A 22,205-nucleotide genomic window follows, 5' to 3' on the forward strand; every position below is an offset into this window, starting at 1 on the left:
CATCGCATGGTCAGGGCAGTGCACGTACACACACCTGCCTGTAGACACACACGCGCATGTACGTGCATACGCATGCAGACTAGTCACAGGGGAGCTTCTGAATGCCCTTGCCCCCTCCTTCATTTCTTCTTCTTCTCAACACATTTCCACTTTTGTTTTTGGGGAGTTAATGTTCTTTTGCTGTGACCTCAAGTCACTGTCTTTATGTTTTACAACACAACTAAATAAATGTAAAGAACAGAAATTGCTGAAACAAGTGGTTGATGAGTTGATTACCCAATCAAATGTCAAACATTCTCTTGTTCCGGCATCTCAAAAATGAGGATTTTCTTCTTTTCTCTTTGTTGTTTCATTTTAATTTGAATATGTTGGTATTTGACTTTTGATCGGACAAAATAAGAAGTTTGAACAAGTGGGGGTAAGGATGTCACGTGACCTGTAGATTAGATGGCTCCTATCTTGCCCATTTTTTTATTTCAAATGTCCTTTAAAGATCATCTTTCACATGTTTATGAAGGTTTTCATGAGAGTAAGTTATGGCTGAAGGGACCAGAAGACAAAACAACACCAATGCAAAGACATCTGACGATGATGGCAATCAATTACTTATGAGCCTGATTCAGTCAGCAGGACCAATTAAAAAATCGACATTCAAAACACCCCTTAATAAGCTAAAAGTCACCACTTTGTTCAATTTTCTCTGGAGAAGGCCACAAGAATTTAAAGAGTTGACATTACACTGTATATTTTCACAGACTTCACTCAGAAGACTTCAGAAACTCGAGAGTTTTCTCCCCTAACAAACTCATATGAAACACTGGTGCACAGTGAAAACTGACACGGTGCTGTGGAGATAGGTCTGGCAATGTGAGACTAGGAGATGGATAGAAAAACACCTATTCCTCTTAAAAGGTCCAGTGTGAAGGTTTTGGTGGCATTTAGCAGTGTCATTGCCAGTTGTAACCTACTTGGTTTGTCTGCTACTGTAGAAACATAGTGGACTCTATGGAAGAGAACCTCTTCCCTCTGTAGATATAAAAGGCTCATTCTAAAGTAATGAAAGCACAACTTTCAGGTTGTTATACTCTTATGAAAACATTATGAATTATATTCAGTTTCAATCACTTCAATCACTTTCTGATGGTTTGATTCTTGAGTTGCTTACACTGTTCCTTCCTCTCCTCCTCTCTCATTGCAGGCAGATTACCTCATTGCAAAGATAATCTGCTCTTACAGAGGCCATTTTCATTACTGGTGTCTCCCTGAGGGTGAAACTCGAGTCACATGGTTGTATGTACAGTCGCACAGAAGTCTGATAACTTAATTTCTACTCAAATGAGGCTTGCAGCTCACATTGAATGAAAAAGCCATACAGTACATGCTGGAACCTGCTTCTCTGTCTACACATAACTGAACGTACATGAGTTCATAAACGTGTACATGGCTACTTTCTTCTTAACACTAACATGTCCTGTGCAATTACAGTGGTTCATTTTGAACCTTTCCTTCCAACATAAAGTTGAATTAACCAATCGGCTTCTTTGACGTGCTGAGCTACACAACACGTTGAGACTTGGAAGGTGTTTGTTGGCTCCTCCACAAGCCTCTGAGACCACAGTTATAAAACTCCCCTTTGTAGAGACCTGAAGATCCATCAGGGGTGTTTACCACCGAGGGGTGGTAAAATTCATGACAAGCATGTCAAACAATAAGATAATGCATGAACCTGTCAGCAGGACAGTCACTCTGAGGTTCGGAGACAAACATACGAAGTCGGTGTGAAAACACCTGAACAGACTGGATGTTACAACCACGGTCACCCCCCTTGCTGCAGCCCTGTGTCGAGGTTAACTGCCGTCTGTGTTAACTGTTCATGTCATATCCCCATTAACCTCCATTGTGGCTCCCCAGGCCGCCCGGTCCTTGTTTAAGCCTCCCTGGGTGGCAGTCAGCCCTCCAACATTAGCCTCCATTACAGCTCCCCTGGCTGCAGTTGCCCCGTGTAGGGCAGCCACTGATCTCGTATCAGTGAAACTGAGTGTCTGTGCAGCTGAGTTATGGCGGGCGGTCAGGTAGACCCTCTACGTGAACGCAGCTGATGGCTGATATTCCCTCTGTTTTTTTCTCATTTGCAGCAGTGCAGCAGCTCTCTGCCGGCTGCAGCGCGTTAAGCGTCCGTGTCAGTTGTTTTGTGCGTGGCGTGCATTCGGGGTAACCCTCTCTTTTCTCTGTAATGGGAGGCATGAACTCTCGCTCTAAACCCATTTCCAGCCCATCTGAAATACGGCAGCAAATTACCTCCAGCGGCAACCTGCACACCAGCCCCGATCCGCCCCAAATAGAAGTGACAGGACAGCGCAATTTATCGCCATAACCCCTGCACCGCCCCACCACCACCCAGCAGCCCCATACACACTGCAGGCACAGCCGCCGCATACTCACACACGTCTGCTGAGTGACTTCTGAATGGTGAGCGTGTGTGTAGACGCCTGTGATTGTGTGTACTGTACATACTGTAGCAGGAGTGTGTTGTGATTCTGTATATGTGTGTGTGTGTGTGTGGTCTCTACGCTCCAGTGTAGGGGCCAACCTTGCTGCCCTGGCCCCCTGCCCTGCCTATTATCTCATTGATTTCCTCCTCTCCTCTTTTCAATTCTCTCCATTTCCACACTGCCGTCCTTTCCATTAGAGGAGCAATTTAACAGAGTGCTGTGACATGGGAGGGAGAAAGAGAGAAGGAGGGAGGGAGGAGGGGAGACCAGAGGATGGGAAACATAAAGAGGAAGGGAGATATAGTGGAAGAGCTTGAGGGAAGATAGGCAAAAGAGGAGTGGAACTGAGGGTGGGATGAGCAGATCCAGCTTAGAGAACGTAAACTGAGCTGAACTGATAATTGTAATTTACAAGTTGTAATAAAACCAGTTCATCCTTTAAGGAATATATAACTTAAAGTTAATTTCAATATGAGCTCCAGAGATGTTTTCTTCTGCCTTATTTCAATTTGTCTCTTTTTGTTTTTCTTTTCTGTCCCTCTTCCTCTCAGGAGTTTCCTTCAGAGCCGTCTGCGAGCTCCCCCCCATGACAGACACCAGTCATCCACTCAGCACTGGAGAGGGAGCGGCATGTGCTGGATTCGTGGTTCCCTGTACCGGGTGTCAGCCAATAAGCTGTCCCGCACTGTGGCATCCAATATGTCGATCAACAGAACAGGTACTGTCACTGCCTAAACTAAACTAAAACTAAAAAATCATCTGGTACTTTGTCAAATCAAAGATGACAATTACCAAACTGTGATAATATATTGGTAAAGTTATGTATGCCCTCTGACCGATAGAGAAAAGCTCAGCTGTATTATTACATATTATTAAGTATTAAGTAGTAGACCGCTGCTGGTTGTGACCACAGCATGAGTGGGCCAATCCTCAGCTGTTGCTGGCTCAGGCGCAAGTCTGTATCATTGCAGCTAGGTAGATAAAATTGAATTTATTTTATTTTGTTCAGAAAAACTTACATTTGAGCATTTGCCCTTTGAGTCCAATTACTGTTTTCACATTTAAGACGCTGGAACCAGCAAATGTTTGCCATTTTGAAACGATTTTGTGAATATCAAAATAGTTTGCAATTAATTTTCTTTCAGTCGACTAATCGATTAATTGACTAATCATCACAGCTCCACATGACATATTAGAGGTTTTCTACACAAATACAGATGTTGAAACTGTATAAAAACTAAATAATCAGGAACTGTCTAATCAAAGGACAGTAATCTGACAAGTCATTTAACATTTCATTCTGTACCAGAAATGTACTAAGGTTTGGTCCCCAGCCCTATAGAGTGGTGTGGGGATGCATATTTTTGTCAGCTAACCCAGAAGTTAGCATCACCCTGGTTCCCTCCACAAAAAGCCTATGAGATTTTTTAAGTGCGTTTTTCAATATCGCGGAAAATAAGCTCTGTGGCAAACACAAGTTTATGATACTTACACGTTCTGTTCAAGATAATCTTCACAGATAAACACCACTTTTGTGATTTTTGAAGTGTAAATTAAATCACCAGGTAAAAAGCTAATGTCAGGCTATAAACAGACTATATTGCAGTCACATGACTTAACTTCACCACCACTAGGCATCTACTACACAATTACCATACAGGTTTTCTATAAACTGATCAATGTAGAAAATGTAAAGTCAGAGTTAGAACAGTTTGTAACTAAAGTGGGCCTGTAAAGACGGACTGGTGAGTAGATGAGTCTCTGTGTTCACTGTGATGAAGTTTTATATCCCCGACGACCTCTGTAGTCTCATTTACACACTTGTTAGCAGCCACTGTTTTTAACACAGGGAAGCGATCTATAAATAAATTGTGAGACATTTTATGATGTAGACAAAAACACATCGACTTTAAGAGGATGGAACTGGATGTGCAAAAATGCTAACGGATTTCTGGGTTTTAGGACCACAGACTACACCACTCTATTCAGGACATGGATTGTGAGTACAGGCCAGTGAGTGTGTGTGCACCCTGAGGTGATAAAGAAGTGTTTATTCATGTTTGTAGCTGCAGCTCCGTCCACATGCTCTCTAATAGACTTACGGGAACTGGCTGGATTTGCCATCTGAAATAATAAAGTTGTCATCTGTCAGAGCAGCGAGGGGGAGGGTTCACAGAACTGGACGGTGCAGATTAAAGCCTAGATCTGCCTCTACCTCCTTCTCTCTTATACACATTCTGTAGCAACTACACCTGCAGGGGAAATTGAAGAACTCCATTCTGCTCAACTCGTGACCGGCATCCCAACACACATTCCTACCTCCTCCAGAAACACGCTTCAGGTGTCTCTCCTGCAGGAGTTGTGCTCTTACATCTTCCCGGAGAGAGTGTCACATTTGTTCCCAGTCTGGAGCCAATGACCTGTAATTCTGCTCTGCTTAAATCACACCAGAGAGACTTGACGAGTGCATTAACAGCCAAAAAAGTTCCAAAATTAGAGGTCTGAATGAGATCAACTGAAACCTCAACCTCCTGGCCTCCTTGTCCTCCTCTCCAGTCCTCCCATGGCCTCCAACAACCCTACACACACATACACACACACACTCCCTCCAGCATTTGTGGAGTGCATTGGGTACATAGTGTTTATGCTGTTCTCAAGCAGGGCTGGACGTCACGTTTGGCTTTGGCACCCATGTGTCAAACCACCACAGTATAAATAACCAGGCACATATCAGGTTGTTATTGCATCTGGCTGCACAAACACACACTCAGACAGCTTCAGTTCTGTCATATCTGATCTAATTGTATTTTTTTTATTTTATTCTATTTTCTACTTTAGATATGGCTCTTGTAAAATGGCACCATCAGGACATGCAAGATGAATACATAAAAAAGATGAAATCTTCATTATAAAGACAAAAACTTACCTCCACTTTACCTTCAAATATGTATCCATATCTTCATCACCATGCAAAACATATTGCTTGTAGTAATGTGGCAACATTTCACAACATAAGTCGGTTAGGAGGAGTTAATGTATTGTAGGACATGCCCAAATTGCTCCTGGACGTTGTATCATATTGGCACTGCTAAAATAGGCAAGTGTAATACATCTAAATACTTCTTAAATCTCCTCTGCACAAACCCACATTTGCAGTCTGCAAACATCTGGTGTGCTCTCATACTTCAGCTTTCAAAGAGAAAGTTGCCAGTTCTTGAACACTAATCACAACAAACAAACGTGTTAAAAATAGTGTTTTTACAAAGAAATATTCTCAATCAAAAATAACCTCCTACATAAAGTCAGCACTTGAGGGCAAGTTTATAAACGCTTCAGTATCTGCCCCAAATAGTTATGATTCATCAAGTGACAATAAGCACATTATGGTGAACTAGTGCCACTCCAATAGCAAATTCATGTAAAACTTTATTATCTATTTATTATTTATTATTTATTATAATGGCACCAACTTTATTCTCCCTGTGTCTGAAAAGCTGTTCTTTTTAGTTTAGCTCCTGTCTCTTTAAGGCCCCCCCTCTTGAAAGTGCCCTGTCTGTTCTGATTGGTCATGTCTCCGCTCATCTCCTTTGGTTTTTTTTAGCTTCAAGTTAGTGGCACTTTTACCATAAAGATCACCACAAGAACCCCTTCTAAACCAAAAACATGTTACCACAGTTACCATATTCAATCCTACCAGTCTTTATTTAGTTGGCTTCAAATGAGGCTTAACATTGACAGTTTCTCTTAGTACTACATTAGTTTAACAGTGCTCCAGAATGGCCACATTAGCCGAGTATAATGCTAACACCCAAATCAACAGGCAAACTTAACAAAACACAGCAAAACAGCATGAAACATGGCAAAAGTTACAGCTTACTAGTTAGAAGTTGGTTCACAGACGGCCGATATCAATCCATTCTTGAGCTTGCACAGTTACTGGCCCTAGTTGATAATGCAGTCCGTAGTAAATCCACACTTGAGCTTGTGAATTTACCAGAGCAGTCTGGGAGAAAACACACACAGACACACACACACACACACACACAGACCCACACATACAATTCAATAGTTTTCCAGTTGTTGTGAGGACATTTCTGTCACATTTCCATCAAAATAAAGGTATTCTACTGGGTCTTGACACACATGTCAGATGGGAGTAGACAGAGACTTTTGTGTTGATTCCTGCAGCCAATAACAGAGCAGCTCTCGTGTTTAGCTTGTAGCTTTGTACTGGCCCTCCAAAGTGAAATGGTTGGCACACACAGAGTTTACCAGTTGTTATTGGGACTTTTCCATCAAAAATAAACTTAATCCACTCGGCTCTAATGTCCTGTTAGGCTGGGGGCTGATGTAGTGATTTGTACCGGTCTTTGCAGCCAAGAACAGCAGCTGTGTTTAACTCTCACCTTCAACATAAGCAGGACTGGTGCTTACGAGAAAAAAAAGGTAGTTCTTAAGCGATGGGTCAGATTGGGGCGGTAATTTTCAAATGAGCCTTTATTTAACGTAAGTAGGAGGCCAAATTCTGAAAGGCTTGTTGTATCACAATTTATTTCTGACCGGAAGCCCACAAAAACCTGACTGGGATATCTTATAAACACATTTTGTGGATTGTTAGGCGCTCAAGAAACACAAATGTAAGTGAAACACACTGAAAAAGTGAGTTTTTCATAATATGTACCCTTTAAATTGCTCATGTGTCCCTCTTCTCTACATTCAGGAAGGTCTTTGAGCACTGCCCAGGTCTCATCCACGAATCACAATTTCAGTCGACCCTACAGTACTCGTCATTTAGCCAGGTAAGCTTTTCACACCACCAACCTGTTTCATCTCTTCTCATGCTGCTGGCTGTCCTCATACAACAGCACCATCATGAAATCAAATCCAGCCAGACTTTTGCATTTGATCCACCCTCCCAATATTAACTGCCTTTCATCACTGTCAACTGCAGGCTGTAAAGCCAGAGCTAATCTTTTCAAATTAAAATTAGCATACGGTGGATACATTCACCCAAAGCTCCTCACCGGGTTGAGAGTTGAAACATATACAATTTGTCCTCTCTGGTTACCACAGGCTGCTTACTATTGATTTGTCAATACCTGTGGTTTGTCTGTGTGTCTGAAACAAGCCGTGCAGTCCAGAGGAGCCTCGCCATAATCAGACACGCTCGTCAGAAGAAGCAGTCGAAGCAGTACTGCATGTACTACAACCGCTTCGGCAAGTGTAACCGTGGCAACAGCTGTCCCTACATCCACGACCCGGACAAGGTGGCCGTCTGCACCAGGTAAAATAAACGCAAAAGAACGCCCCATTTCTTTCTGATTACCAGTAAGGATGGATAATCTTCTTCCATAACCACTATACCCAGTGTACACCACTAGAGCTGCTAACTTGGAGGAGTTATTTCAGGTTCAGGAAGTCAGAGTTTCATTTATTTTCCAATGCTCAGTGTAACTGGCATGTGAAAAACTTCAAGGTTTGTATGGATGCCATCTACCATGAACAAAGAACCACAGCAAACACACTGCAGTGTCTGCTGCTTGCAGTGGATCTTTGTTGCATGTCAATGCCAATCTTGATTCAAATGATTCCTCCAAATTATTTTGTTAGTTTTGTTTGCTTGCTTTTGCAAATTATCTTTGTGTCTTAGGCAACTGCACAAACACAACCAAAAAGACATTATGAATAAAGACAGACATATTTAATAACAAAGTGCTCCACAACATCACAGAAGATCAAGAATCAAGGACAACAAAATGCAAGTCACAAACACCTCATACCACCAGGACTTAACAGAGCAATACTGGAAGGTTTATAGAATCTCTGGGAACAGTCTGCAAAGGTGTGATGGTAACAACTTGTGTTTACCATTGAGAGGGTGTGAGGATTGCTCATCCTTTTTTGCCACTTAGAACTCTCAAGCAGTGTCACTGTGTGGTTGTTGACCTGCAATTTTGCCAGACCAGGAATGCCCAAAGTGGGGCCCAAGAGCAAAAGTTTGTCAGTTTATTACATTGAGGATATCATCGAAATAACAAGTTGCAATGGTCAAAAACACTTCCAGAACCAGCAGCTTCTCTCAGCTTCTGTGTTTTCAGCTTTGTTTCTGTTTTAATCTGCAGGTTTCTTCGAGGCACTTGCAAGCAGGCAGACGGGACTTGCCCATTCTCCCATAAGGTGGCGAAGGAGAAGGTAACAGAGCTACATGTGGCCATACACGGCGTTGGTGGACAACATGGTGTTTTGTAGATTTTAATTGCAAAGGCCAGCATTGGGTACAGTGTGTAGCTATAATATGACACACTATGTGGGTACAGTCATCGTGGATCGTATTCACGTTCTTGGCACGGCTCCTGTTTCCATGCTACAGGAAGAAGTGATGAAGACTTGACCTGATTGGGGGTTTAGGTAGGGACCTATGTCGAAACAGTAAATGATCAGCCTTAAGGTAAAAGGGGTCATCTGTATGGTCTACAGACCAATCTTCTCCTCGCTTATCACTTCCATCCTTGTAAATGTATGTAACTGTGAGTGTAAAGTGCTGAAAAACACAAAAAACATTTGTTAAATGTGAGAGTTTAGCTCAGGTGTCTCGCCCTGGTTTGTACACACAACAACATGGAACACAACCTTCACCTCAGACTCATTGATTTTTAATGAAACCCAGTCAATCTGCGACCAGAACTGTTCAATTAATGGATAGTTGAATGAACTGCATTCCTGTTGTGTAATCAATCTAACAAAACTTTACCAATTTGCTATGTTGAATTGGATTACAGTTTCCTTAAAGATTAAAACAATGAAATATCTTCCACAACAAATCACATATAACCGCAAGCTCAATCAACCAATCAGCCAACAGCCCACTACCTTTATGTGGTTTTACTCTAATCAAACATCGCTCAAACATCAATCTAATCAAAAGTGAGCCGATGTGAGACAGGAATTACATGATCTGGTGTATCAAACAATGTAGATAAAAAATATTGTTATCAAGGTTCATGTGATAACTTTCCTTGGTACAGATTTAAGGTTGATGTCACTTGACCTTCAGGAAACTTGTTCCTTCATGTAGGCATGAGACAATATGAACATTTCATGTCATGATAACTCATATCACATGGTATCACCTGGTAGCTGTGTCCACAATTATTGGCCAAAGCCTCTGGTTGGTGTGTGTGTGTGTGTGTGTGTGTGTGTCTGTGTGTGTGTACTCTTGCCCATCTCAGGGAAAGTGTAGTCACTCAAAAAGGGAAAGCATTTTTGTCTTTTTTTTTCTTGACAAACAACCCTATAACAGGTGCCTCACCCTCCACACACACACACACACACACACACACACACACACACACACACACACACACACACACACACACAATGCCTTGCACCTGTGTTGGTTGTCACACTGCTGCCTGTGAGTGCTGAGAGCCCAGCTGTCTGTTTGTAATGATGCCCAAACCTTTGGCCCATCCCTCCACAGGATACTCCCGCTCTTATTTCATGTGGACCCCTTAAACAGGACTGTAAGGGTGGGGGGGACATCGGGTTGATGTGAGGGGTGGGGGGTTGTAAAGGGTTATACACCCAGCAGCCCTCCGAACCTGATCCAGGCACTAGTGTGGATAGCCCGAATCCTGCACCCCACCCTACTGTCCCCCCACTACCACAAATACCTTGAAACTGGACACCCCTGAGCCTACTCCCCTGGCATTGCCGCCCTACACCCGGGAACACCAACCCCCTTCTCTCCCCTCCCTCCCTCCACCACTGGCCCAGTCTGTGCACACATCCAGAGCACATAAACACATCATGAGAGCTGGACGGGCTGCAGCCTGGATAAATATTTCTGTAGCAGTTAATGAGGTAGAACTGATCCCATCCCAACGAGGAGGAGTCCCTCTCACACTCCGCCTCCCCCGACCTCCCCCCTATCTTTCTCCACCGGACCCCTCAGAGGTATATTTAGACCGGCCTCCACACCGAACAGTAGATCTCTCCACTCACACATGCACACAGAGATGCTGTCAAGACACACATTCACTCTCACTCTGCTGCTGTCAACTACAATTAAGGTAATTTAGCTGCTCAGTGTGACAGATTGCCTGGCACATGGGACGTCTGAACTGTACATGGCGGTCGTGTGATCTTAGAACCACATGTCTGTTTACACATTCATATAATCTCATGTAATCTGGTGCTCACATCGCCCCAGCTCCCTTCTTTATTCACTCATGGTGCGTGATCTTCATGGAAAGGAAAAGAACAGCAACACAGACTAATTGGCGTCACCTTGTCCATGACATAAACCACCATATACACTGCCCAGCCAAAGAAAAGTCACACACTCTAATATTTCATTGGTCCGCCTTTAGCTTTGATTACAGCACGCATTCACTGTGGCATTGTTTAGATAAGCTTATGCAATGTCACAACGTTTATTTTAGTCCAGAGTTGCAATTTTTCACCAAGATCTTGTATTGATGGTTGGAGAGTCGGGCTGCCTCGTAAATCTTCTCTAGCACATCCCAGAGATTCTCAATGAGGTTCAGGTCTGGACTCTGTGGTGGCCAATCCATGTGTGAAAATGATGTCTCATGCTCCCTGAACCACTCTTTCACAATTTGAGCCCGATGAATCATTGTGTTGTCATCTTGGAATATCCCCGTGCCATTAGGGAAGAAAAAATCCATTGATGGACAAACCTGGTCATTCAATATATTCAGGTAGTCAGCTGAATATACTACTTTGTTGAGTACTATGAACTGTTTCTCAGGTTGAGATGGCTCACATATTGGTGTTTTACTTTCTCTAGATGCCGGTGTGTTCATATTTCTTGAAGGGAATCTGTAACAACAGCAACTGTCCCTACAGTCACGTCTACGTGTCTCGCAAAGCTGAAGTGTGTGAGGACTTCGTCAAGGGCTACTGTCCAGAGGGAGAGAAGGTACTTCACACACACACACACACACACACTCACACACACACACACACACACACACACACACACACACACACACACACACACACACACACACACTCACAAAGACACACATTAAGTCAGGCAGTGCTTCAATTCGTCTGTAAGAACAAACACAAATATCCAGTCCCCCCCCCCTGAAATATGTGTCCACTCACCCCACCTTAATACCAACACCAACATACATTTAGCCCCTGCCAATGTCTGGGTTTCCGGTCAGACAGCAGAAGTGCATTTTTCAGTGGTCTTCTAAATAAACCAGCATTTGACCAATTCATACAGACGTCACTGGGAAACCTCTGGCTAATCAGTAATTATAGACTCACACCTGCAGTTGTAGTTCTAGAAAGATATAAAATAATAAAGCACCAAACACAGTCAGGTTTCACTTTCACTTTTCTCTGCTTGTTTACTGTTTTGCTCTCTCACACACACTCTCTCACTCTCTCTCTCTCTCTCTCTCTCTCTCTCACACACACTCTCTCACTCTCTCTCTCGCTCTCTTCTCTGTCAGTCTCCCTCTCTCGCTCTCTTCTCTGTCGGTCTCTCTCTCTTAAATGGCATTTAAAGATCAATATCTTCAAATGAAGTCTGTCTCAAGTACAGACACCTGTTCACCAAAGAAGCAGCATCCGAGTTGTTCAGCACATACTGGAAATTCTAACTTCGACAAAATACCTACATTGGGGTCATAGCATTTAAGATTTTTATTTAAAGATAAAGAGAACAAAGGGATAACATCACAGCGAGATATATGGCAGATTGTAGTAAATGTTGAATTTCACAGAAACATTTCTTTTCTCTTAAAAATGGTGTGTGTGTCAATCCACTGTCAGAGAGGAGAGAGTTGAAACAGATGGTACGGGTGTATCGATACTGCACAAAATAAACATTGAAACAGTTTCAGATATTCAGAATGGATTTGTATCGATATATTTATGACAACACTAAGTCAGACAAGTATTGTGGTCACTGTACAGCTGACGTGTTGAATCGTTCAGATCAGTCTGATTGGAATAATTGAAACAAGAGCCTACAGTGTTTTGACTCTTATGTAACACTATCAGTGTTTGTTGGTTTGATCTCACAGGATCTTTATTTAGCGCTGCATAGATGTTGTTACCTGATTGTAAAGTTCTTTGTCTAAGCTGTGCTCTTCATTCGAACGTATAATTATATTGTACAGCATGTATACAGTTCGTCTGAGTTAAACTGAGGCTTAGGTAAACAAGTAGTTTGGAAACCAATCCGCCCTACAGACACACACACACACACACACACACACACACACACACACACTCACTCACACACACACACACACACACACACACACACACACTCACACACACACACACACACACACACACACACACACACACTCACACACACATGTACTCAGTGACACACAGGCAGGAGCAGCTGCAGGGGGTGGTGGTCCATAATGGCATAACTGTAGTGTCTGAGTGACACATTGCAGGCCTGATGGGTAAGAGAGAGCCACCTACACATGACTGGAGACACCCGAGTCGCCCTCACACTCTGTCCCCACATCCACCTCAAACACCCCCCCCCATTCCCCCCCTCCTATGTTCGTACCTCCCTTTGTCTCCCCCGTCTCCCCCTCTCCTCCTCTCTCTGCTTGTTTTTGAGTGTCAAGTGTGAAACAGATGCTTTTTCACACTGTCAGACCTCATTTAAATAGTGCATGGGGAAATGAGGATATAGAAAACAAAAGGGATATTAATATTTATTCTATTAGCTGAAGTGCTTAGGTCTGTGATTTTCTGTGTGTGTGTGTGTTTGTGCCTGAGTGCGTGTGTGTGTGTGTGTGTGTGTGTGTGTGTGTGTGTGTTTATGGAGCGCTGCGCTGTGAGGCTCTGGTGGCTCTATGATGGATAGCAGGCAGTAATTATAGATGGGAAAACTGCTGAGGATGGCACTATGGGCCAGGCAGGCAGACACTCCAGCAGCTCAGGGGTTAAGTCTGCTCCTCGCCTCCATCCTCCTCCATCCTCCATCCTCCATCCTCCTGCTCCTCCTCCATCCCCCTCTTCCTCCTCCATCCTCCTTCTCCTCCTCCACTTCGCAGAATTGCCACTATCCTCCCTCATCCTGGCTTTGTCTCACACTCAGCCTCCACCTCACAGGATCTGTCCGTGCTGTCCTAATTGTCCCTCTTGTTTCTTTTCTCCCCAGTATACTGAGTTTTTATTTCTGGATGAACTTATCCTTTAAACACTGACCTATAACACTGTCAATTCACTGTACTCCATCTGGGAATTAACAGCTTTGTGCGGCTCTTTTTGTATTAATATTTCAAAACACGGCATTCCAAAATGTCCGTGTAATAGAAGGGGCAGTACAATCGACTCCAGGGCATCGACAGCACTGGCTCTTTGGCCGAGGTGTAATCCCTGCCCTTCGTGGACACATGCACATAACTCCTGCCATACAGATACAAAATATAGAGTATGTGCATGTTTACAGAGAGTTGGTTCCACTCTTTGCTGGGTAATTCAAGTTCAGCTTTGAACAGAAAACGTAAGGCGACATACCAGTCAGTTTTTGTTAGCATTTGTATGCTCGGCCTTCTGTGAAGATGCATCTGAAAAGATGAACACTTTTTGTCTTTTACTTTAAAATTCCTTTGGCACTAAAGGGAAACACAAACTTTCAGCATCTTGACATACATCACCTCAGGATGGGCCACTGTCCCAACACTGGAATCTCCGAAAAAGCAGCCATTTTATCACATTTGGCACACATCCTGGCCCTCCATTACAGGACCGTGACAACATTTTCTGTCTGTAGGATGTATTCGCTGTGTTCTACACATGTCGCTCTGCGACAGTTGGTGTGTGTTTAAAGATCAGAAATAGCTCACTGTGTTAAAAAATGCAAGAGGCTGCTTTATTGTGTGCAGGTGCAGGGCAAAAGATAAAATACAATCCAGGAATTCCAGTTTGGTGATAGCTCCATGAGTATGAAGGGTTTTTATAGCTTTTTTACATTTTTATAGAGGAGACAGTCATTATTCTAGTTTATGAGATCTCTCTTGTGAGACCCACCAAGATTACAGATACTGACAAAAACAAAGTGTTGCTTGCCACAATGTCACGTAACTTGTTGGAGAAAGTCGTATACATCCTCACAGCAACGAGGTAGAAGTGGCTTTATATTAGAATGTCCCTTCTTCTCCATCAGGGCCATTGTGAGGTAAACAAATAAGTGCATGTCCGAAGGAGGGAAAACACACTTCAAAGACAACACAGCACAGCTAACTGGGCAGGTTTAGTAAGAAAATAATAAACAGGACAGAGAGACTTAGTCCAGCAGCAACATTTTCCCTTTTTTTTTTCTCTGACGTGTCAAATGCAAAAAACAGCCTGCTTGCACAAAGCCAATGATCTGTTAACGTTTACAAAGCAAGACTTGATAGTCTAACACAAAAACATTAAAATCGAAAATTGAATCGAATCATGACCTTAAAATCGAAAGACAAATCAAATTGTGGATTTTGAAAATCATGACAATTACCATAGTGCGTTCTTTGATGAAGTGAATGAGGAGGCAGCATGTTTTTGATGCACTGCTCATGTCGGTCTGAACACAATTTAGTTGTGTAGTATTAGTGTGAACTTTAATTTTCTTAACACTACACTCTGTATGTTAATACCAGAGCAACCCGAGCTGTTCTCTGCTCGAGACAAGAGTGTCGGCTTCATGCCCAAAATGTAAATGCATGTGATGCCCCTTTTTTATTTTACTGTCTTTTCCATCTCCCACCCTCCCTCCTTCTCGCTCTCTCTTTCTTGCTTCTTTTGCTCATTCTCTCAGTCTCTTGGTAAATGTGCTGACTCCTCCTGGTTTTGGCCCAGCAGAGAGCTCTCTAATAGGCCCCAGAGATATCCCAGCATTCCTTAAATCAAGTGGAAAATTGTTAACTTGGTGTGGGATAAAGATGTTCTGTCCACTTTAGCTTTTTCCTCCCATCTCTCTCTCTCTCTCTCTCTCTCTGTGTCTTTTTATGAATATGAGGATGTATGGAGCTGTGGGGAGTGGACTGAGCTTTTACAGTCAACGGTCAAGAATATACAGTTTTTGATTCTGCCCTTTTTCCGTTGGTGCACAGGAGTAGGCTGGGAGGTTTAAGCATTCCTGACAAAGTTACATGTATTGTATTGTGGAGTTGTTAGGCATCACATTGGACTGCGTGATTATGGCTTAAAAAGTTCAGCTTAATAATGTTTTTACAAATCTATCTATGTGAAAAGATGCAATCAAACATTTTTTGTTGAGCAGAAAACATTTTTTTAAACATCAGAAACATCTTCATACAGCCACACAAAACTAAAAGTGAGTTTGGTAACCATAATGAGAACCCCACATTAGCTTGCAAATGCACAAAATGTCATCGTGAGGACTGCAGACACAGCTACAGGTCGTAATCAAAAACTGCAGTTTACCTGTCAATAGGAAATGCTCAGCACTATCAAATGGAAACCAGTGACTTGGCTCTGGCAGCAACGCCCAATGTTTTGGGGCTTCTTGAGTATCCAGGGTGTGATAACTAATATCCAGGTCAAGACTGCCTCTTCTGGGCACCTGTCATTGTTTACAGTCTGATTAGTAACTTGAGATTTGAGAATGGAGTTGGAGTTGAGCGATGACTTTTATTTTAATTTATCTGCATATGAATCTATATTAATTTAAACAAATCTAATAAGAAGCTTAATCGACATCAGACGTTAACTGATGGGTTCAGAGATTGCATTCAGTCAGTGCATTTTGCCTCTTTTGCTCTCCGAACATGCAACCAAAGCCTGCTCAACTGTGATTTGTAAACATCAGTGTATCTCAGCCCTATCAAGACCTGACCATGACCTGGTTCAGTACTGATGTCAGACACCAGATAAAACATCACTGACACCAGCAGCAAACCTGATTTGTTGAGCGAAATGTGGTGTCAAAGCCGCAGCCCTATAAGATGATCCGGGGAAACATTTGACAGCGAGCTGACCCGGGGCCGCCCTGGCACCCAAGGGTGCAGGAACATGGGTGTGAGGGCAGTGAGAGGGGCTTTGATGGCAGTGAGTCAGGGCTGCTGGGCCCCAGAGAGAGTTGACCACAGCGTCCTGGAAAATTGATCTCAGGATCCCTCTCCCCTCCACACACACACATCCCCCGATACACGCTCTATTTCTGGACCAATCTGCTTCCCAGCCCCGCACTCCTCACCCCTGCACTCACAGACACACACTCCTCGCAGCCTGTACGCCATAGTGAATATAATTAGCTTTTCTGACAGGTGGGAGGGATCGGATCTCGTGGAGAATGAAGCTACCAATTTACACCCTTATTACACTGTCATACACACTCCGTTGCAAACATGCATGTGTAAGCTCGTTCTCTCATGCACAATGCTTCCCAGAATGACGCTAACAGTGACCCACTTGCTCAACTGGTATGATAAAGGAGAGGGTGACGGAAAGACTGTCTGTCGAAAAGAGTGGATGGAATAAAAGAACAAAATATCAAGCAGCTAATCCCTTTGCTTACTTCAAATGCTGTCACACACATTTTTAACTTTGTGTAGTGAAATCATAGGCACATTATTCAAAACAGAAAACTTTCACCTTGTTAAAGAAACTTAAAAAACATTATTTACTCTCGAGCTTCCATTTAGGTTTTAAGATTTAGAAGTTATTTTAGATTGGATTTAAAGATTAGGAGTTGGTTGAATTTCTGTAGTCACAGTCACAGTCACAGCAAAACAGCGTTGCAGCATTCTCCTAAACAACTGAAGTAGCTGGGGTCTTGTTTAAAATGTAGAATAAAAATGGCTCCATACAGCTCACCCAGTGTAATCCAAGTCTCCGGAAGCCCAGAGATCCCAAATTGATTTGAAAAGACGTTATTTACACCTTGACGTGCAGTCAAGCTTGTGCATCCTCACACTTTTTGCACTGTAGCAGCGACAGTGAAGATTTGAGCTTTGAAAAGGGTGCTCCTGCATTTCCTGTTTGTACTGTATCTCTGTCACAATCACAAAAGTTAAATTGCCAAAAAAAAAAAACATGAAATCACAAAACACATATATTAATGAAGACTTGAACCAAATCCACACATACTCGAGTGCTGTAGCAGTGTCAGGACTTACATTTCTTTGAATAAGCTGTTACAATTGAAACCTGTGCCTCTGTGTTTTTGTCTACCTCTTTCAAACCTCCAGTGTAAGAAGAAACACACTCTGATGTGTCCAGACTTCTCCAAGACGGGATCCTGCCCTCGAGGAGCCCGCTGTAAGCTTCAGCACCGCCAACGAGCCAAACGAAGCACCAGCAACACCTCCACCACCCCTGCCAAGAGAGCCCGAATCAAGGAGCCCTCCAAGAGGTTACAGAAGCAGATTGTACCGAGTAGAATCATCATCTAAATTCATTTATGAATTTAAAATCCTTCAACGTAGTTTTTAATGTTTTTTCTTTCTTCCAGGCCCTGCCTCTCTATCATCATCCCGGCGGGGTCTCAGGCAGCTGCAGGGATGCCCACCAAAGGTCCTCTGGTACTGCCATCGTTCATCTCCCTCTCCAGCTCCCCAGAGGAGGCAGACGCACCCGACACACCACTTGCTGAGACCTCACAGGTTAAAGGTACGGAAAGACGCTACTCAACAAACTTAGAGCACCTTAGAGTAGGACTGCCTCGAATACCATGTATGGGGCTTCGAAGCTTCAGAGTTTTTATGTGCGTGAGTTTTGAGACTTATTAAACACCATAGAGGAGCTCTGTTTTTTTTCCTCTTTTTCAGTGCAGCCCACACAACAACAATATCATCTTCCTTTAAAAAAAACAAAAAAACTCCAAAAACAAAACATTAAAATACTGATGGGGATGTTGCAAACAAGTCCAGTGGTCACATTACACAGTTATGTTTTCTTTTTTGTGAAAAAAAACCTAAGAAAACATCTTTACATCTGTTATAAACATCTATTCGATTTTGCAGACATCTTGGCTCAACTTTTACCTACAATATGTACCATATTTGCACACTTGTTTTATGTGCATTAGGGATTATAGCTGACATTAGGAAAGCGCCAAATTCCACTTTCACTTCCAAATAAGCAGTTTAAATGATCTGATTAAATTTGGTTTGTCTGCAACTTGTGCGATTGTCCGACAGCTCCTATTTCTGCCCTTGTTGGACTCCACATCTCCAAATCTGGGAAATAAAGTTTAAATTGATAGGAATTAAGGGGAAAACTACATCCAAGTCGTCAAAAAATAGAATATTCCTTAAGAGGACTAACTCCTTTACTTAATGTAAAGTTGCTGACTGTCAGTCATATTGACCAGAGACGTTTTGTGGAAGGATCATGTTTGTCATGAAAGCCACAGGATTAGGCCTGAGATCGTGTGAAAGGGGAGTGGTGATTCGTCTGAGCTGCAGACAGATAATGATGATCAGAGCGGGGCTGTAGAGTGAATGTAATGATGCTCATGGGAGGAGTAATAATGCTCAGAGGACAGAGGTAATAATATTTAGGTTTTGGGGTGGACGGAGGCACAGCTGAGCTCTCTGTTGACAGACTTGACAGATAGAGGATTAGGAGAGAAGCTGCCTCCCCCCTCAAACCCCCTCCCCCATCCTCCGCTTCCCACCAGGCTTGACCATCCACCTGCCTCTGCAGGCTGGACACACACGCACAAATACATTCTGGCTGACGCCACAAAACACTTCACTTGGTTGTTTTAAGATTTCCTTGAAATTAGCAAAGACATGTCCTTTAAGAAATGTCATAAAAAGGCCGAATAAGGTTTTCCACAAATGTGTACTACTTTCCCGTAAAATCAGATTGAATTTCGTCTTGGCTAAAGTGGTGACAGAGGTGTTTTTCATTGAACAAAATGAAAACGTCCCAAGAGACTTGAACTAATGAGAGACAACAGATTTGTATCTGCTTCGGTGGAAAAGCCAGACATGGATCATCAAACTCCTCTTAACTGCACATTTTTAGAAGATCTGCAGTTAGGTATTGCTGAGATTTTCTTTTGTGTTCATCAGTTGTTCCAGTCAGTCATAGTTGATGATTTCTAGGCTAAACTCATCTATTTTGTAAACTGAATCTATAAAGGGTCTATATGTCATTATTGACTCAACATACACAGGATTTCCCAAACCTGATCATCTTCTAAATAAATTGGACAAATGGAGCAGTCCACCGTTTTCTGCCTGAGAACTATGGCTTCAGACTTGGAGGTGCTGACTCTCAAGTCGACTGCTTCACATTTGACTTAAAACCGCTGGATGGAGCCAACAGAACCACATCATCTGCAAAGAGCAGAGAAGTAATTCTGAGATCCCCAAACTGGACATGCAGGCCCCTCTGGCTGCACCTTGAGATTTTATCCATGAAATTCAGGAACAGAACAGGTGACCACCTGGCAGAGCCTAACACCCACTGAAAATGTTTTTGAATTCCTGCCTAGAGCAGGACACAGCTCTCCCTCTGATTATATAAGGACTGATTGGCTCATACCAACCACCCCAGTGCGCCCCCTACAAGGCTCCTGGAGGATATGGTCACAAGCCATCTCCAAGTCATAGACTAGATGGGCAAACTTCCATGACCCCTCTAGAAACCCTGCAAGGGCAAAGAGCTGGTCCACTGTTCCTCAACCAGTGCAGTCTGGATTGCTCCTCCTCAATGAGATTATCTGTGAGTCTGAGCCTTCTTTCAAGCTCCCTTGCATAAGCTTCAACTTGGAGGCTGAGCAGTGTGATACCCTGTTAATAGGAGAACCTTCCAGTCTCCCTTTTTATACAATGGGAACAAACAACTTGGTCTGCCATTCCTCAGGAACCGTCTCCAACCTCAATGCAACATTGAAAGACATGTTGGCCAAGACAGCCCAACAGTCTCCAGACAGAGCCCTCAGTATCTCAGCACAAATCTCATCAACACTGATGAGCTTGAGGCTTTCCCTGACTTTTCAAACACAGAGGAACTGTTGGTTGAGTTCCTGCTTGTCCTTCCTGAGTCGTCTGACAGTTTTTAGAACTTCCTTAAGGCCAACAGAAAGTCAGTCTTCATAGTCCTCCTGGAAGTCCTCCCACACCACACTGACCAACGCAGCCTTTCTGGCCTACCATCAGCAATGACCGATACCAATCTCTAATACTCTAATACCAAAACAACAACGTTTTTTTCTGTCCTTGAAATTCCTCTCACTATTTAAAAACATCAGGAACCTGGAGCTGACAAATCTGTAGGAGATGTTTCTGGTCACTCTTACTTTTTCCGTTCTCTTTCATGGTTTATATTTAGTCTCCTCTGCTTGGAAACAAGCAGTACCTTTGACCTGACCTGAGTCAACTTGACCTCTGACCTTCTCCACTCACTTACACAAACAGCCCAAATTTCTAATAATGTTGTTGCAGCAGATGTTCTCATATTAGTTCTTGTAAGTTTCTGTTTGTTTTTTGGCATATTTAGGCCTCATATCCTATCAAAGGAATGTGTTGCTCAAATCCAGAAACTCTAAAGTTGTCTGGAGCATTTATTTATGGTGTTTACATGTGGTGGAGGAGAGCCCAGCATAAGTTACTCTATATTTTTCTTTTCATTGTTTTCTTGCTTTTATGCTGATGTTTTTTGTCATTTTAATCAGGAATCTAAGGAAAGATAATGTAGTAGGGTGTAAGATTGTACAAACGTCTTGCTTCCTACTGTAAAAATAAACATAGGCATCAATCAACAGGACACTAAACGATGTTGATAACTGATCAGCTCTTAAAGTCACATGTCGAGCAGAAATGCCAAGCAGTGTCTAGTTACAACTTTTACATTGTGTGAATTAGATGCTCTTCTCTGTTTTATGTCTTTGTAAATGGACTCACATTGAGCTCTGGAAACTTGTTTCACTATTTTCTGACATTTTGTTGACGATAAAACAGAAAGTAATCAACAGATTAATGGATAATGAAAAAACTGTTAGTTACAGCTCTAGAACTGAGCTGCTGTAGTATTTTACTACTCAAACACACGTGTGAATCATTTCGTCGTCGCTCCACCCACTGCTGGTTTGTGCTCTTAAGTATTACTAATGACACTCTGGTCCTTCAGTAACACACTGCACCACCCAGAGCCTCATTAAAGGTGGAACTAAGCCAAACAAGCTCCTCTTCACTTTGCATAAATTAGCTCAAATGCAATGTATCACTGCCAGACTGTAACCTCACACACACACACACACACACACACACACACCTTCATCCATCCCTGTTGTCCTGTTCTCTTCCTCATTTACTCATCAGCTGAGATGTCATCACTCAGTGTTTCAGCAGGATGCAACACACAGAAGATCAGAGTCAGTTCCACATGACTGAACAGACACATACAGTCTTTTTGTCATTTAAATTCTGCCAATACTCGTCTTTTCATTTTAATTTGCTGTTTTTCTTCCACAGAGAAAAAACTGCAGATCAAGCCTCGGCTGTGAGACGACAGAGACCAGCAGCACTGGAGGTGAAAAACACTGTGCTCCAGGTTTTTCCTGACAGGTGTACTGTATATGTGTCTCTTCCTCTGAATTTCTTCACTCAGGGCCTGAAAGTTTTATCTTCTATATCATTAACTCTGTTTAACATATCAATTTGGGTGTTTACAATACAGATTTTCTCATCAGGTTTTGTAAATTTTAAGAAGACAAATAAAATATAAACTCTTGCTGTA

The 22,205-nt window shown here is 42.8% G+C and overlaps 1 protein-coding gene across 1 annotated transcript in view; it reads left to right on the top strand.

The window, feature by feature from the left end:
• Nucleotides 1-22,205, top strand: part of zc3h3 (zinc finger CCCH-type containing 3) — a 64,177-nt gene extending 41,972 nt beyond the window's left edge. Inside the window, exons 5-12 of the mRNA XM_084356185.1 lie at nucleotides 3,044-3,210; nucleotides 7,213-7,291; nucleotides 7,621-7,776; nucleotides 8,615-8,684; nucleotides 11,305-11,436; nucleotides 17,702-17,865; nucleotides 17,965-18,122; nucleotides 21,941-22,205. Of these exons, the coding sequence (XP_084212311.1) occupies nucleotides 3,044-3,210; nucleotides 7,213-7,291; nucleotides 7,621-7,776; nucleotides 8,615-8,684; nucleotides 11,305-11,436; nucleotides 17,702-17,865; nucleotides 17,965-18,122; nucleotides 21,941-21,972 (958 nt within the window). The 3' untranslated portion in view covers nucleotides 21,973-22,205. The remainder of the gene's footprint in view (nucleotides 1-3,043; nucleotides 3,211-7,212; nucleotides 7,292-7,620; nucleotides 7,777-8,614; nucleotides 8,685-11,304; nucleotides 11,437-17,701; nucleotides 17,866-17,964; nucleotides 18,123-21,940) is intronic.

Source organism: Pagrus pagrus (genome assembly GCF_965226575.1).
Source record: "Pagrus pagrus genome assembly, chromosome: 6".
NCBI lineage: Eukaryota > Metazoa > Chordata > Actinopteri > Spariformes > Sparidae > Pagrus > Pagrus pagrus.